General features: G+C 33.8%; 2 protein-coding genes across 2 annotated transcripts; both read left to right on the forward strand.

Annotated features, from left to right (window-relative positions):
- Positions 1 to 502: 502 nt before the first annotated feature.
- LOC137407777 (piggyBac transposable element-derived protein 3-like) lies at positions 503 to 1,093 on the forward strand. The gene has a single exon (XM_068094159.1). The coding sequence runs from the start codon at positions 503 to 505 to the stop codon at positions 1,091 to 1,093; it is 591 nt and encodes a 196-aa protein (XP_067950260.1).
- Positions 1,094 to 1,150: 57 nt separating this feature from the next.
- LOC137407778 (piggyBac transposable element-derived protein 2-like) lies at positions 1,151 to 1,696 on the forward strand. The gene has a single exon (XM_068094160.1). It carries the CDS (start codon positions 1,151 to 1,153, stop codon positions 1,694 to 1,696), a length of 546 nt encoding a protein of 181 aa, XP_067950261.1.
- The last annotated feature ends 15,630 nt before the right edge of the window (positions 1,697 to 17,326 follow it).

The following is a 17,326-nucleotide window of genomic DNA, read 5'->3' on the forward strand; positions in this document are numbered from 1 at the left end:
TGCTTTAGGGTGCTAAACTTGTCCTTCGACAACAAAATTAACATCTATAACATTGTTTCTTGATCTACTGAAGACTATTGGTGGTAATGATTGCGAGCCAAGTGATGAAAGTGATGAAGAACTTTTATGTAACGCAGTGCAGGCAACTGCACCTACATCCGGCAATGTACCAAAAAGAGTCCGGCCCTCATACCGCTGGAGGAAAAAGTTCTTTCAACCACCAAATTTGGCATTCACCGGTGCCAAAATGGAGGCTCCAGCTAATCAGAATATAAAAGCACCATATCAGTACTTCCAACAATTTGTGACTGCGGATATGATTGATGGCATGGTTGACAATACCAACCTTTACAGCACACAAAAAACGGGAAAAAGCATCAACACCATGAAGAAAGAAGTAGAGCAAATGATGGGAATGTATTTTCATATGGGCCTTGTACGAATGAGCAGCGTGAGACAATACTGAGAACAAGGTACCAACTATGTACCAGTAAGTAGTGTAATGCCACGGAATAGGTTCCAACAGCTTACTACCCAACTGCACTTTGTCAACAATAGCAGCCTATTAGATGAACAGAAGAAAGACAAGCTTTGGAAAATTCGACCATGGTTAGACAGTCTGAGGGATCAGTGCCTAAAAGTAACAGCAGAAGAGCGCAACTCAATTGATGAAATGATGGTACAGTATCGAGGAACAACCAGCCCAATCAGGCAGTATATAAAAAGCAAACCACATCTATGGAGATTCAAGGTATGGGGTAGGGCTGGTACCAGCGGAATGCTCTTTGACTTTGACATTTATCAAGGTGACGATGGCACCCGAAGCCACCTTGGCCAAGGTGGAGATGTAGTGATGAAGCTTGTCTCTACACTAGCAAAGAATTCAAACTATAAGATCTATGCAGACAATTTATTTACCAGCGTTCCACTTCTGGAGAAACTTTTAGGGTGGGGATTACAGTACACTGGCACAGTCAGACAGAATCGGCTTTCAAACTGTAACATCAAAGGTGAAAAAGAGCTCAAGAAGGAAGGCAGAGGGTCATTTGACTTTCGGGTCGAAGACACTCACAACATTTCGGCTGTTAGATGATTTGACAACCGAGCAGTGACATTGCTCTCGACCCATACCTGTGTAGAGCCACTGCGCATGACTGGAAGATGGGACAATAAGGCAAAGAAAAGGATTGATGTTTCCATGCCTGCAATTGTGGCAGATTACAACAACCACATGGGTGGTATTGACATACTCGACTCCTTTCTGGCAAAGTACCGATTTAGAATACGGTTTAGAAGATGGTATATCTACCTCTTTTGGCATTTTCTATCCATGGCTCTGGTCAATAGTTGGCTAATGTACAAGCGAGAATGCCGCTTGTTGCAGCTTCCAGACAAACAAGAGCTCCCACAGCGCAAGTTTCAGGCTATAGTAGCTGAGTGCCTGGTATCGGTTGACAGCGACAAGAAGCGTGGCCGACGCACATCTTCTAACCCGCTGATAACCAAGCAAAAGGTTGTGAACATTCCATGTGCTGATGTGAGAAAAGATCAAGTGGCCCATTGGCCAGCAAAAAGTGAAAAGAGAGGAAGGTGTAGGATGTGTGAAATAAATAACACTAACACAATGTGCAGTAAATGTGGTGTGCGGTTGTGCTTTGTGGACGGACGTAATTGTTTCGTGGACTTCCATGCATAAGAGTTGTCATGTACATGATTCAAAAAGGTCCTGCTCAACTGTAACAGTTCACAATCTTATTGTCCTATCATTTATGTCATTTCCGCGATACTGGCACATGCAATTTTATAATTATAATAAAACATTCAATATTCAATTCTTGCTCTCAATTTACACTGTATTGCCCAATGTGACATATTCGTCACAAAGCAAAAAACATTAAAAAAAGTCACGATGATTTTTTCTCTTTTTACCCTTGCAAAAAGGAAGCTGAAACAAACTAGAATACAAAAGAAAACTTTTTTTATCATGGCTTCAACTACCTGAGTTCTGCGGGGTTAAGCCGAGATGTCATCTATATGTCAATATTTCTGGAAGTTACAGCCATAGAAAGAAGATATAAACAGCTCAAATTAAAACATTCACTCAGCAAAAGGTATTTGGCCATTTATTCTATTTACAGTTTGTTCCCTCCTACCGTTAAAGAACCCAAGTTGGTTTGTTTGTTTTAGTTCTGACTAAGAAAAGTGTTTTCAAAATTATTGATAGACATTAACTGAATGCTGGTAAAATATAACTGAAAAAGTTCCTAGGCTACCATTGCGCCATTCTTCTAACAAATGGTCTACAAATTCTCAGGATCTCCCTAAGAAGTCATATCTATAACGACAAAGGCGCTTCACTTCAGACTGTCATAACCTCTGTTTTATAACTTTCATAACAGTTATTATATCTGAGAGGGTTACAGAGATGAGAATTTTATGATATTATTTCCAATAACGCAGTTGAAAAGCACAAAGGCTTTACTAGTAAAGAACATTCGTAATATCTTACGTCGTTTTACAAACTTTGAAAGTAGCATGGCTTCTAGTACCAACAGAAAAGCTGATGTTTTAGTTTTGAAGTACTTAAACAGATGGAGTTACTTTCTGTACCAGCATCACAGTTGTTTACTAACGCCTACTGCACTCTTTTGAATATGAAGAAGGAAGTTGAAGAGTTAGAATAAAAGCGTCATTATACACCTATTTACGTCACAAAGGCAGCAACTCATGGGGAAAATAAACATTGCATAAGTCTATTGAACAGTGAGCAATGTTCATACTAACTAATTGCTTAGTAGGCTATTGATGTTAGTTAAGTTTAAGTTGGGAAAGATTTCAATATGTTTTTCTGTACACAACTTTGAAGATAGAAAGTTAGGATATATCTGAATTCATCCATTTATACATGTACGTCAATCGAAAAATTCTTAGCGTTGGATGAATTTGAGCCCATAACTTTTCTATTCTTGCATGAAATTATGTCAAATTTTAAAATCATTAGACACATTTAATGTTATAAAAATGGAACTTTGGTTGATTTAAAACAATTACATAAATTTCTGATTATGTAAACTTATTCACAGACAATAGTTTTTTGATTGTCATAGAAATAAATAAAGAATTGGAGGTTTAGTTGATATAAAAACGTCCTTTTAAAAATTACCACAATTCTTGAATATGCATAGTTATTCAGAGGCCATAGTTAGATGTAGTTATTAGCAGAAAACCAGTTTTCAAGCTATGACTATTGACATTAGCTATGACCTTTATCTTCTTCTCTCAGAGAACATTGACCATAATATTCATCTTAATTCGTAGTCATCTGAGAGATTTATGTAAGTAGGATTTTGCATTTGCCAATTTAAGTACCACACATAAACTGATCATATTGTTGCTCTCAAAGACGCGCTGAATCTTTAAACATTTTTGCTGTAAAATATTTTTCATTTGAAACACTCTGTTTTTGTATAATCAATCAACATAAAAACAAAGAAAATCAGTATTTTTTGGCATAATTCATAGTTTTACAATAAATTTTATTGTTGATCAACACAAATCTAGATAGACTTCCTAACAAACCTGTTCAAATATAGGTTTCAATAAAGATTCGAAAAATGAATCTATTTCATTTTATAGCCAAATTTTCAAAGTTGTCTTAAAGATTTCCTGTTCCTTAAGAGACTGCTCGTTAAAGTGAGAAAGCACCGTAGTATAGGTTAAAAGCGAATTTACGCACACAAAATGTTATTACATGTTATCATAGACTTTCAATGTTTCTATCATTTGCGATTGTTTTTTGTTTGCGGGGGTCTGAATTTATTGACAAACTTGATCGCAGTTAAAATGGTCAGATCAAGCGAAAGTGCGATTATGACGTCTATGTCATATGTGATTGATGTTTGGATGAAGCAGAACATTATTTGAAGTGAAGTGGTTAAGACGCTGCCTTATGATTAATAGGTCAGCTCGAGTCACAAAATAGTCATTGGTAGTGTTAGGAGGAGCATTCAACCACATTTATTTCTATGACAAGTTGCATTTGCAAATGGTACATGTTTTAGCAGGAGAAGGTCATATGCGGTGAAAACCCCAAATAGGAAAAGCCGGAAGAAAACCTAGAATGGTTTTGAATTTTTTCAGTAGACAATGTTTTTAGAAGTTTTAGAAACTCTCAACCATACTCGCCAAAAGTTTTTTTATTATTTATCTTATACTCGTATAAATAGCATCTGGTGATATAGTGACAGCATATATAGCAAGTGAAACCTTCAGAGGAACAATATGCAAGAATTAGGTCCAAGTAGATATCCAATTTCAGACGAGTAAAGTTTTCCTCCTTATCGGCTTGCAACAGCAATATAAAGGAATCTGGATAAAATACTTGTGAAACTGTAATAATTTTACAATGCTGCAAAAGTTGTACAGATTCACAACACTTGTAAACTTGTTCAAAGCTCAAACTGAAGCAAACTGTGTTCTCCAAATGTAACCATTCAAGGAAAAACTGCTTCTACTGAAAATGCATGCATCAGTCAAGTTAAAATATTTGTGAAGTTATTTTACAATTCAAGTAGGAGTGTAATGACTTCTGCATGTAAAAATGTCTCATTCAATAACATAGGGTGTGAAATTGTTTTCAGAAGTGCTCTACAGTTAGTCACAGGAGCAGGCAAACAAACCATGCATATAAACAGTTTAGAATTGTGAAGCATTCTGTTAGAACAATGTGAATTTTGTTTATGCAGTTTTCTTTCCAAACTGTCCCGTTAGAATTTCCTTGTTCAGCTCTATCATTAGCTTCAACATGCCGTGATAGTAACTGAAACAGAAAATAGATATATAATATATTGATTGTTTGCATGAAGATTGCATTATATATGTAGCCAAAGAGATGGTCAAATATTACTGTACTATGATGAGATTTGTGGGGCCCAGGCTACATGGATGTCTGAGGTCACTATAGTCTGATAGTCACATCAGTTACAATAATTTGACAAAAGCACAGGATTAGGTGGTAAATGCAGCATGCAATGGGTGAAAAGGAAGATACAGCCATTCTTGGTGACTGCTCCTTGAAAGTGACTTCCACTTATAACACAGCTAGGCTAAATGTTAGAGTTGCAAGTCTAATAAAATAGTCACTCAATAAATTTGAGTAAGTTACCTGGTAAGCTAGTAACTTAAGCTGGTGACTTAATAAAAGCCAAGTTTGAAGCCAGCTTAATAATTGTTAAGCTCTATGAGCAAGTGCACAAGTAATAACCGATAGTATTTTGCCAAGAGCTTCAAGCTTGAATATTTTAAGTGATGCAGTGATTATGTGCACAGTTAATCTATTGAACCACAAGTAGCCCAAAAACATTATTGAATATAACTTCTGCATTGAGACCCAGAGGTTTCGAAATCAGTTTCTGGTACAAAGTATAAATTTTTATTCCTAAAACTTTATGGCTACAACTGTACACTCAACAAACAAACAAGCACTGAGATGAAGATAAAAGAAGGTTACAACTTACTTTGAAGGATTAACACATAGACACAAAACATTTGCCACTGAAGTTCAAAGAAATCTTATACTGGAATCTAATGCTGACTAAAAATTGTATATCCTGTCGCACGCTGTTGCAATATCAACTGTCATAAAATAACATTATAAGTAGCAAAAACTTAACTTATCAGTAAGACTAGTACGCTTGCAGACTCATTCGGTGTGAGAGACTATGATGTTTAATGACTACATGTATATGCATAATTTTCCTTAATATGATAGAATGGTTGTGCGGTTTACTGTTAGTGTCCTTGACTTTGAATCTGTCGGCCCAAATGTTTGGGTTTGATTCCTATGCTTTGAAATCTTTTTTCCGAATGCTCTTAGCATGACTTTGAACAGATGAACAAGCAAACACAGTTTTTGCTATAGTAAAAATTAGAATATTTTATAACATTTTTATGAGCAAATGTTTGAGTGTAAGCACAAATAAGCAAAAGACACTAAAAGCAAACATTTTAAAATTTACTGCTCACTCACAGTTTGTAGTGACTTTGTCTCTAGTTTTCTTTACTTTTGGTACTTCACTTTTTTCCCAAAGCTATTTAGCTAATGAAAAAAAAGGTCATGCAAAAAAGCATTGACATTTCGCATTTTAAGTTCAGTTTCATTACTAAGCGAGTACTATTTACTACTATAAATGCAACAACTAACTACCATTTAAATGTTGTGTTTAGCCTGCAAAGTTTGTTAGCATTTCCGGCATCATCAAGATATTTCAATTTGTTGTGAGTTTTGCTGTTATTAATGTTAGTACACTGGCAATTCTGTCCACTGTGAAAGATTTTCATGTGTAGTAACTATATTTGTACTAACTAAATATTTTTAGATATGACAAGGTAGTGTATAGCAATAGTCCAATCTTAGTGCGCCTGGTTGCAAAATGGTATAGCAGAGTTTGATTCTTTTGCAAGGCAATCTTTTTTCCTAAAGCTCTTATTCTGACATTAATCAGACATACAGAAATACAGATAGATGGACAACAAACGGGCAAAGATTTTATTATAGTAAAAACTATAATAGCTGTATGATACTCTTGAAGAGATCTTTACTCTCGGCAATGCAAAGTTGGTCAGGCTAGTTTCTTGACTCTGTTTTTGCCAATATTTTCAAAGATATATGGAACACCAAAAAAGGTTGTTCCACATTGTTCAGTACATGCAATGCAGGATTACAGGATACACTTTTTTTATTTTTATGCTGTGCAAAAGTTGTTTTGCTCAATGTATGAGGCTAAGGAACATGCTCCTGTTTTTTGGTGTAAACAGGTTCAGCCGAGAAACACATTGAACTTTTTAGTGTCATAATCAGATGCAAAAATTTTATCTTTTTGTTTTGGGTGAGAAAACAAAATCCTAATACTTTTTCAGACTACAGAGACTATTCAGACTTGTAGTACAGCTAAATTACCATTGTTGAATGTTTTAGCTCGACTTGATGTGTGACCCAAGTTTCCAGCTGGTGTAGTCTAACCTGCTCTAAGATAGTTCTGTAGATACTTATGTGCTCACCAGAAGTATGGGCAAGTTTCTTTGTGAAAGCCTGGCTTATGCTCCATCTCACTGAATACAGACATGGTTTTGCTTTTAGCCCAATCAAACTGCCATTCAAACTCTTTCTGACTTCCTTTGAACTTTCGAAACTACAAAATAATATGGCAGTTCCAAAAGCTTTTTGTCTAATGATTTGTTTGTATAAACACGCAGAAAAAATTATTATAACAGAATCTTAACGATAATTGAAGACATGCCATGTTTTATGTTTCAAGCCTCTAATCAAAGCCAGGATTGGAATAAAAAAATGCTTTGTTTGGAATTGGAGCTTATGACATTCAGTTACAAGCCTGATACTCTGGACTTAGGCTAATCATTCATTCTCGAGTGTAGCAAAATAGTTGAACAAGTACTTACAAATTTATTGTGTTTTGTGACAGAAAAAGCAAACAAAAATAATAAAGATGAAGTTTAAAACAGATCATTTATTGATCATTATTAACAAAGTACAAGATTAGGGTAAAATATTAAAAATTGTATACAAAATAAAATAGTGATTTAAATAAAAGCTTAAATGGGCAATTGAAAATGATTTTTTTGATAAAACGTGTCTTCTTTAATTACCTTTTATTAGATATAGATTTTTTATCATCACATTAATGTAAAATAGATTTAATAAAGTATACTCTTCAAATCTATATTTATATTTATATATATATCTCTTGGTGTTTATCTTTTTCTCATTTTTTCAAACTATGTATTCTGTTATAGCAATTAAAATTGACCAATGAATAGTCCACATGACTTTAAATTTGATCTCTGAACTTCCAGATCTAAAGGCAGCAAATGTAACTATTAAGCTACACAAAATTTAATGGATTTGTTAAGCAAAATTTAATTACATGAATTAGGATACTCTTGTTTAAAGTTTTTAAAGTGTGAAGCTTGGGGTTAATAACTAGCACTGTGGACGGTTATGAATAACGACTGTACAGCTGGCCCATAACGCTGGTAATGCTTTAGTTACGATTTTAGTAAAGATCTAGCTTTCTAGGTAAATTACTCAAACTTGTTAGTTAATTATTCTATTGCCAGTGCAATGCTACACATTCAATTAGTTTTTAATGAAAGACAAGTTTGTGATAAAACAAGACGCATTTAAGATAAGTAGAACAATATGTTTCAACTAAAAAAGGAAATCATGCCTCTCTTTCAGTAATTAAAGTTCATATATCAAAATGAGTTATTTGAGCTAAAAGTGCTGTCAAAGCGGAACTTACACAAAATTTTGGTATATTTTGTCCTAAACTATTGCTATTTTTCTATCATTTGCGATGATCGTGATGTTTGAGGTGGTCTGATTCTATCGACAAACTTGATAGCAATTAAAATACTCAGATCAAGTGAAAATTTGATTATGGTGTCTATGTCATACGTGGTTGATGTTTGAAGTAAGTAGGTCATTAAATGTGGCGTTTACTAGCAGAAAAATAGACGATGATAAAGTTAGTTTTAATAATGTGGGATATTATGTAAATATCCGAGGCTTCCTAGTGATTAGCCGGTAACACGGGACTGACTTTCATGGAGAGCCAAGGCTGGCTTTCATGGAAAACCAGCGCTTTGAAAAGCTAGCTTTTCACAAGAAAGCTGAAGGACTAACAGGTCTTGCTATATAAGCAAGCGTTAAACAGATGCTGGGCACAAGGCTCAGTGGAGAGCAAGTGAGCTGATCATCTGTATTGCCGTGCATCTACTGACAAGCAGTTTGCGTCTACTGACAAGCAGTTTGCGCTGTGAAGATCGGACTTGAGAGTCCATTGGATAGCAGTGAGGCTGCTGATTTGATTTGACTACAGGTTAGCAGAAGGGACTGCCATGAGATTGGTGACAGCATTCTGCTGTGGGCGTGTATCGCCGGGGTGGTGAAGGCTTGTGGCAAAATGGAGGTTGGTGTGTCATCTAGCAGCTTGATGCTACACAGCAATACCCTTGTTGTATTGCTAACAAACAATTTAATTTTAGCAATACAATTTATTTTTTAATAAAGAGAATACAACTAGCCTCTGCATCTATTGTGCCTTCAAACATCTTGGCAGACGTAAGCATTTTTAGCCAAGAAGCGTCTATCCTCATGCGTTGAACCTTTGCAAATATTTGGCTCCACTGTAGTAGCAAGCCCTATAATATCAGCTGTAAGTTGAGATCAGATTTTGATGCATCTAAAACCTTATCAGTTTATTCATCCATCAATCAAATATAAAAAACAAAAAAACTATTGTTCGAAACTGAGTTGCCTCCATCTTTGTTCAATTTTTCCTTTCTCTCTCCGAGTTAAGAGAAAAAACTGGCCTGCATTTTTTGCACAGCAAAATGATTGCTTTATGTTTGGATGTCTTCTTTCTTGACGAATATTAGTTTTGGTTGCGTTATATTGCCGTTATATTAAAATATGGCTGATCAACTAATTTAGATGACAAAGTTATATTTTTATTACATGTATTTTTATTACATGTATACATACCTACATGTATATGCAACTGCTTTTATAAAAACAAAGTTAAGTTATACGAACAAGTTGATGCCAAGCTACAAAAACTATTGCTGATAAACAAAGGATTTTTGCAACTTGCATACTTTAAATAATAGTATTTCATCAGTTAACTTAAGTTTAATTTTAAGTTAATTTTAAGTAAACTGAAATCTTTGCTAGAAAACAAGTCTTTTTCATTTACAGCATTGTCACTTATTGTGAATTTAGTTAATAGCCATAAATTATATAATAAATTAATCCTCATTTTGTTTGATTTTAAGTATGTAAACCAAACTAATGTGAAATTATGTATTTAAATCATTACGTAGACTAAATTCTAAACATTCCACTTTTGAATTATTGAATATAGCAATCTGTACAGAAATGTTCACACCACATAAACTTTTATTTGCTTATTTCAAGGCGTATACATGTGCATGATGATGGGAATGCTGACTAAAAATTGCTTTTTTAGATCTATAAGTTGTGTCTGTAACCATCAACCAAGAGAATGTCACATCCAGTGTAGTTTAATATCCGGTCTTCTAACAGAGAAAGGTATTTTAAGCGCTATATGGCAAATATTTTTTTGATTTGTCTGACTTGCTGTTGCTCTTTTTTATGACTGTAGTATGTCTTAATTTAGAGAAATTTTTTTTAAATAAACTTATGGCCAATAAAGCAATATAAACCAATAAAAACCAAAATAAAAAAATCTTCCGTAATCTTTCTGGTGTGTTTTGCATTTTTTTGATGGTTACTAATCAACATTGTTTATGGATTTAACATTTCGAATGTTATAAAACTTCCAAAATGTTTATTTATTAATTTTCCAATCAAGTCAATATTTGATAAGGATGATTCTAAATTACCCAACCTAAAAACTAAGTACTTTTCTTTTGTAATGAGTTTATAATCTTATTTTATTTATTAGTTTGGAAACTGTAAATATAAAAACGAGATAAAAGAGAAAAACTTAGTTTTTTTAATTTTGAGGCTAAGTTTGAATTTCAAAATCAAACTTACCTTTGAAATAAACAGAAGTGATTGGCTTTTAAAAATTAAAAACTCAATCAAACTTTATTTTACATTAACAATGAAACTAACAAATAAGCGGCTCCCTTAAACATGGCAATAAAAAAAATTAATTGTTTACATTTGTAAATAAAATCAACGAGTACCATTCGCAAAGATTGAACTTTAGTAAAAAGATATTGAGACAAAAGTTTACATCAAGAGCATCCCTTTACATTGAGCATAAACAAGTTCTATCCGTCATCTTAACAAAAAAATTATTTATGTACACAGGTGAAATGCCTTCTACAAATTGATGTTTACATTATCGTATAACATAGGCTAAACCTTTATATCGATGAGAATACTAATATGTTGCTTCAGCACCAAAAAATCAAAAACATTTTACTACTATTATATATTGCTGTGCTTTCTTTTACTATTTTATTATCATGTAAATATTGTTATCAAGGTTATCATTGTTATTATTACTTCATCTCAATTATGATTTCTCAGCAAAAGTGAACTAATAATATTGGTCAAAAGCAGGTGTACTTATGCACAAACTTACTTGGAATATTAGCATAGACTGGTTTTTCCTCAGTACTGGATGGTGGAGGTTTCTGATAAAAAATAGGCAGATGCGAATAAACCACAACTAAACACTGAATTAATTGTTTTCAAACCGTTTTGCTGAGCCATTAAAATTGGAATGGTATCAATAGTGAAATTATATTTAATTAAAAGCATAAACTTTTGTAAGACAACAGCTTAAGTAGTAGTAAGTAGCATCATAAGTAGTACAAGAACTTTGTAATTTGGCTTCTGCTTGCTAGAAAAAATTGTAAACCTCTTCACCAAGCTTTATGATAATTATTGTCAGCTCGGCAATACCTTCTACAACCAAGGTAACTAAAATCATCAATCAGTTATAAAAATTATAAAAGTAGCAATATTGCAGGACACTCACATTCTACATTCCCATCAAATGTTTCAGTTCATTAACTTTTTATTACTACAATCTACAATTCACCATCTTAATTCTTCCACAATATTATTACATTACCAACTTGGCATGTAACGAAAACATCATTTTGGTCATGATTCCCAATACTAATAAAGATTTATACATACAATTGGTTTGTTTTAGCTGAGAGCTCTGACACTTGCGGAGTTTACATTTGCCAATTATAAAAAATTCACTAAAAGTTCAAAATTACAAGCACTGGTAAACACTCACCTTGCAAGTTGGACATACTTTTCTGTTAGGTACATGTTCATCTCCTAATTTTGCTGAAGTTCTCTTGAAACTTTTAAAAAGGCATCATGTTTGTTTCAATAAAGTATGGAATGTTGAAGGTCATAACAGGTTTATACTGAAAGAGGCAGATATAATCAACTAGTGTCCACTGTGTATAACACATGTACTGCTATTGCTGCCATTTAGTTGTTAGATATATCAGGTCACTCCATCATACACTTTTATTATTGTTGTAATCATTACAATTAACACCTCTATTCAGTGGTTATTACTTTTGCTATTATGGTAATTTATATAATTAATTTTCTTGATTTTTGGAACTTTTATATATATATATAATCAAAAACATTGACATTTAAATGCAATCAAAAAAGCGAGTCACACACAACCCAATTATTGCTGCACTTATTTTAAAAGTCAAATTAGGTTTTGTAGCATAAAATGCTTTTTTATCAAAGTTCATCGGAGTCACTAGAGGGAGATACTTCGGTAGCTCCCCCTAATATGCAGAGTAATGGGATATAACTTGACAGCTATCCCATAGATTATGTCTGTGAGTAATGTGTATGTGCAAATGTAAGCTCTTTGCACAGTGATTACAAAAGAAAGTCCAAAGCACTTCGACCAGAAAAATGAGAAAATCTTTTTGCAACACTTTGCAAGTTTTTAAAATTTTCTCAAGACAATTTTAAACACTGTTTACTGTACTACAGGCCATTAAGAAGTAGGCCGATTACAAAAGTTACCTGATTAGCAATAGAAAAATGAACTTTGCGTGTCTTTTACTTATGAGATTCTCTGTGATCCAGAGTATAGCGTAAATAATCAGAGCTTACCATCTTTTAGTTGGTCATCAGTTTGCAATGGAAATCCAATATTGCTCTGAAATATTGACCAACATTTAAAAAAAGCTTTATAAGTTCATCCAACTTGCAATATAAAAGCATTTATCTTAATATATATATGAAGGAACTTTACACATGGCATGTTTATTAAACAAACTTCACTATCACTATGTTTTATGATGTAGTTAGTCTGCAGGTTTGCGTTATCCGCAAGATAAAAACAGGAAACCCGGCAAATCAAGTGAGCTTTTGTACTAGAAATTTTTTATCAAATGCTTCATGTTTGCGAGAGATGGAAACTTCACTTGCAAGTGATGCGTAAGGAAATGCCCTGCAACAAAATTCTGCACATACCATCATATTTTAAACAATTGTTGTTCCTATTTTGAAAGCGCTCTATTAAATAGGAAAACTGAGCTGCTATGACCTTATGACCTATGACCTCTGGAATAGAGTTCCTTATCTTTTTAACAAAGCTGCCGAGTGAACCAGCAAAATTTAAATGTCAAGTAAAACACTTATAGCATGGTAACTCAAAGTGTGCACAACTCCAAGACCTCATTATCCTCTCAATGAAATCATTGTACATGAAAGCTTATTGATTAGAACAAAATAATCTCAAAACTTTCTTTGTAAGTTTAGTTAACATCCTTAGTAGGAAATTATTTTCAGTTAAATTGCAAAACAGAAAAAGTTATGGTCTATTTATCAAAAATATTTGTTGTTAGCTATATTTTGCAATTAGTTTTATCCTTGAGAGAAGGCAATGGAAAACGTTGATAAAGTTAGCCGTCATTTTTGCTGATAAATGCAGAGTTAAAAGACACATTATTTGAAACTAGAAAAGTGGCTGAAGTTTGTACAGCAATTGGTTAACAGGGTTAACATGTTCTTTAAATGATTAATGTACTTTTGAGGCCATTAAAGCTGGTTCACATTGTATCGCTACATATCGAGGTTTTCCCATCAGCTATTATTCCTGGACCGCTAACAAATGACACCTCTGTGGCAAAGCAGATATGTTGAAAAAGATTTAAGCTATCAAAATTGTCTGATATCTTGCCAAGCATCTAGGACAGCCTGTGCAATTTGCACCACTCTGATCATGGCAATTGGCTGTCGTGGATGGCTAAATTTACATTTTCTTAAAACAGTATTTTTAATATTACTTAGTGAAAACTCCATGTTTTGAACGGTTTGCAGATGTAATCATTTGAGTTTGTGAATATTTTAACACTGTTATCACAGATAATCACCGGTGTATTGTAAGACTAAAGCCTACATGCACACAATATAGTGTGTACCAGCCATCAGAAAAAATACTGATAGAAAACACTGATGCCTAGTGTAAGATTTTATTAGATAGTCTAAAACAATGTTCTAACTTCTAGAATAGATACCTTTAAAGTTTGTACATCATTTACTTACTGGTGACGCCTTTGCTTCTGAAAACTCATCTAATTCTTAGGCTAAAACAACAACAAGGTCCAATCATGAAGCTAAAAAGTTTATGATACTTTTTGCAGGTATAATGTAAAATAAGGTGCTGTTTATAAAAAGAGATTTTTAGAAAGTTTTATGGTAGTATTAGGAAAGTAAAAGATACTATGAAAAGTCGCCTTGTCAGAGAATATAGATGGCTGATAGCCTTCCTGTGTTGTGAGAGATTATCATCACTGTGTCTCAATTGAAACAACGAATCGAGCCAGGTGCATGAAAACTGGTTTCTGATGAACACAAATAAGTGTGAGTAAAAATCATCACCAACAAGTCAAACTGAACAAGTTGTGACTCAAAGAAAGTCGTGTGCTGAATATTAGTAAAGTTCAAGCAAAAATTCAACCAATTAAGAAATTGTTCAACAAAAGCTCATCCCACAAACCAAGCTGTTGTCAGCTAGCTTGCTTTGATGATCACATAAAATATACTTTGAAATTGTAGCTACAAAACATTTCTTTGGCAGTGCAAGTATGCTTAGCACTTGTAAGCATAATCTGCAATATACAGACAGGTACCCTGATCATCAATTAGTATTAACAATTTTCCATCGACTGTGAATGCCCGTAAAATGGTACAATTCGCTTTGAGCCTAATATCATATTGAAGCTTTAAGCCTGTAGAACTCCATGAATAAACTCAAAAGAAACAAAGTAATTAGATTTGTACACACCTTCAAAGAAGTGATGTTTTAGAGATAACTGAAAAACACCAAATGATTGCAGTAAACTGAATCTGATAGTGTGTATATGTTATGAATTTTTGTTAGTTTGATTAAAAAAAGAAAACGTTTTATTAAAAGGCTCTTGTAGCTGGGGCGGAGAAGTTCTTTAACTTTATTAAATTTGGATTTTTTATTTCCAAGAATGTCAATCAGTGTGTCATTAGAAATTAATGTTTTCTCAGCAGCCATTTTTGATTTTTCAGTAAGTTAGAATGTGCCTTCAGTCTTTTGCAACACCTCAAAAACCAAAAGTCTAATTGATTTGAAACTTTTGAAATGAATTGCAAAAATATCACAAAATTGACCACAGTTTTGTAAATCTCAGTAAACTAAAAATGTAAAAAGACAAAGGTAAACTATGCAGCCGAGTTCACTCGGGTGTAAGATCAGATTTTGATATTGAATGAGAAAGCAATTCTCCAAGTTTTCTCGGGCAAAGACTTCAAAGTTTTAAGCGAGTTAAGTGTTATATAACACTTAACAGATTAAGTTAAGTGTTAAAGTGGATCTTTTGAAAGTTTAAGATTTGTAACATGTGTGACTGCAAGTTGCGGATTCTATAAAAGTAATCTACAGTAATCAGAGCTGTAAAGAAAGCTGCGTGAGTATACTGAGAAACAACACAACTTACAGTATTTTCTGTTGATCTGTAAAATTATGGCAAATCAATCATTAACCGCTAAAGAGAACTGATCACAAAGCACCTTCATGAAAGATAAGCAAACTAATTACGGTATTTAAGCAAACAAATGAACAAGCCTATCATGATTTGGCTAAAAATGAGCCAATCACCATCAAACAAAAGCATAGCAAACTTGCAACTTTATAAACTCTTGTTAACATATGATTGTGGTAGTTTTGTGGTGAAGCAAAAACAAATTAGCATGCAGAACAACGTAATGTTCAGTCCTTAATACAAGTGTTGCTAGTATCTTAAGCTTTTATGAATGCTTTCTTTTAATGTTTGAATTATGAACATAAAAAATATATCACCTTAAAAACCAGAACATGTGGCACCGGTACAATATAGGGTATTTTGTTACTTCCATCTCTTGTGAGGTATTTTCACAAGCAGTCCAAGGATATTTGAAACTTTTTATTTTAGAGTTACCCCGAAAAAGCTCTCGTAGTCAAAAAATATATATGGTTACCAACGTATGTACCGCACAGCATGGCTGGCATTTTCTCAAGTTCTGCAGTTTAGACTTTTAAGGAAAAATTATAACTTTAAGGTGGTTACAGAGTCTGTTTTTGCAGCATCAACTGTGTTAATAAGATTGAAATGCTCCATATCAAACATTAACTATAAAACGGTTCAAAATGTTGAGGTTTATAAAGATGTAAAAAGTATTTAGTGAAACTTACAAACCTGGAAAATGAAGCAGCTAATATTATCAGTTGGAGACTCCTGATGGTACAAAGTTAACAAGGCAAAATCAGTCTACTTGGTTGATGGTTTAGCACCGAGTCCCTTACAGGAGCGCTGTATTATTCATCAAGAAGGAAGTGAGGGCTGCTAGCACAAAGCAGAGTGACTGAGTTACTTTGTAAATAACAAAGCAACAAAGCGTCCTAGTTTAAGCCTATTTATTGAGCCTGCACAAAGCAGTGTATTTACACATCGATTAAAGAGCTATTAGCCGTGGACTCATGATTTTTTCAGTCATACGTTCAGTTGTTAAGGTGCTGCCTTACAACCATTAAGTCTGTGTTGCAGTCACATAAAGACCACTAGACTGTTGTGTTAGAACAAGCATCCAGTCACGATAGCTTCTGTGCTGAATCTGGCCAGGTTGGTGGTGACTAAAGCAGCTTCCACTTATGCACTCCCATGTAAATAACAAGAGTGGCTAGCAACCCTGCAGGACTAACAACACAGCTTGACAAAAAGCGAAGGAGCTCCTCTGCGAGCCAACGGCCAGCTAGCTAGAAATGCTGTCTTAATGAAAACACTCTACTGAAGGATATGACAACTCACTGTCAAAATTGCCAAAAAATTCATGGTTATAGGAAGTGAGAGGAACCACGTTTGCTTATGTCTTCGTGGGACATGGTATATAGAGAGAATTCTATTAGTTCATAGGGTAAAACTATGGAGCACATGCTCAGTTATAAATGATGGACCTGTGGTATATTTAAAAGTATCTTCTTACCAGTTGCATAAATGTTTGATTATGTATCTTTGTTCATAGCATTGGTTGCATGTCGTTATCATTAGGTAATCACTATTTAAACTATTCTTATTGACATTAACTATGATATTCATCATATAACGTAAAGGGAAACGTGCCACAAATGTTCTGAGAGTTTTCTGTAAACTTGAACTCATGTTTACCAACATAAGCACCCCCACAAAAACATTTTATGATATTTGTATAAATCCCCGACGTTGCCTGTTCACTTCTACAAAA

Source organism: Watersipora subatra, chromosome 11 (genome assembly GCF_963576615.1).
Source record: "Watersipora subatra chromosome 11, tzWatSuba1.1, whole genome shotgun sequence".
NCBI lineage: Eukaryota > Metazoa > Bryozoa > Gymnolaemata > Cheilostomatida > Watersiporidae > Watersipora > Watersipora subatra.

Excerpts from the sequence above, each read along its gene's own strand:
- LOC137407777 (XM_068094159.1), top strand. The coding sequence starts at position 503 with ATGCCACGGAATAGGTTCCAACAGCTTACTACCCAACTGCACTTTGTC.
- LOC137407778 (XM_068094160.1), top strand. The coding sequence starts at position 1,151 with ATGACTGGAAGATGGGACAATAAGGCAAAGAAAAGGATTGATGTTTCC.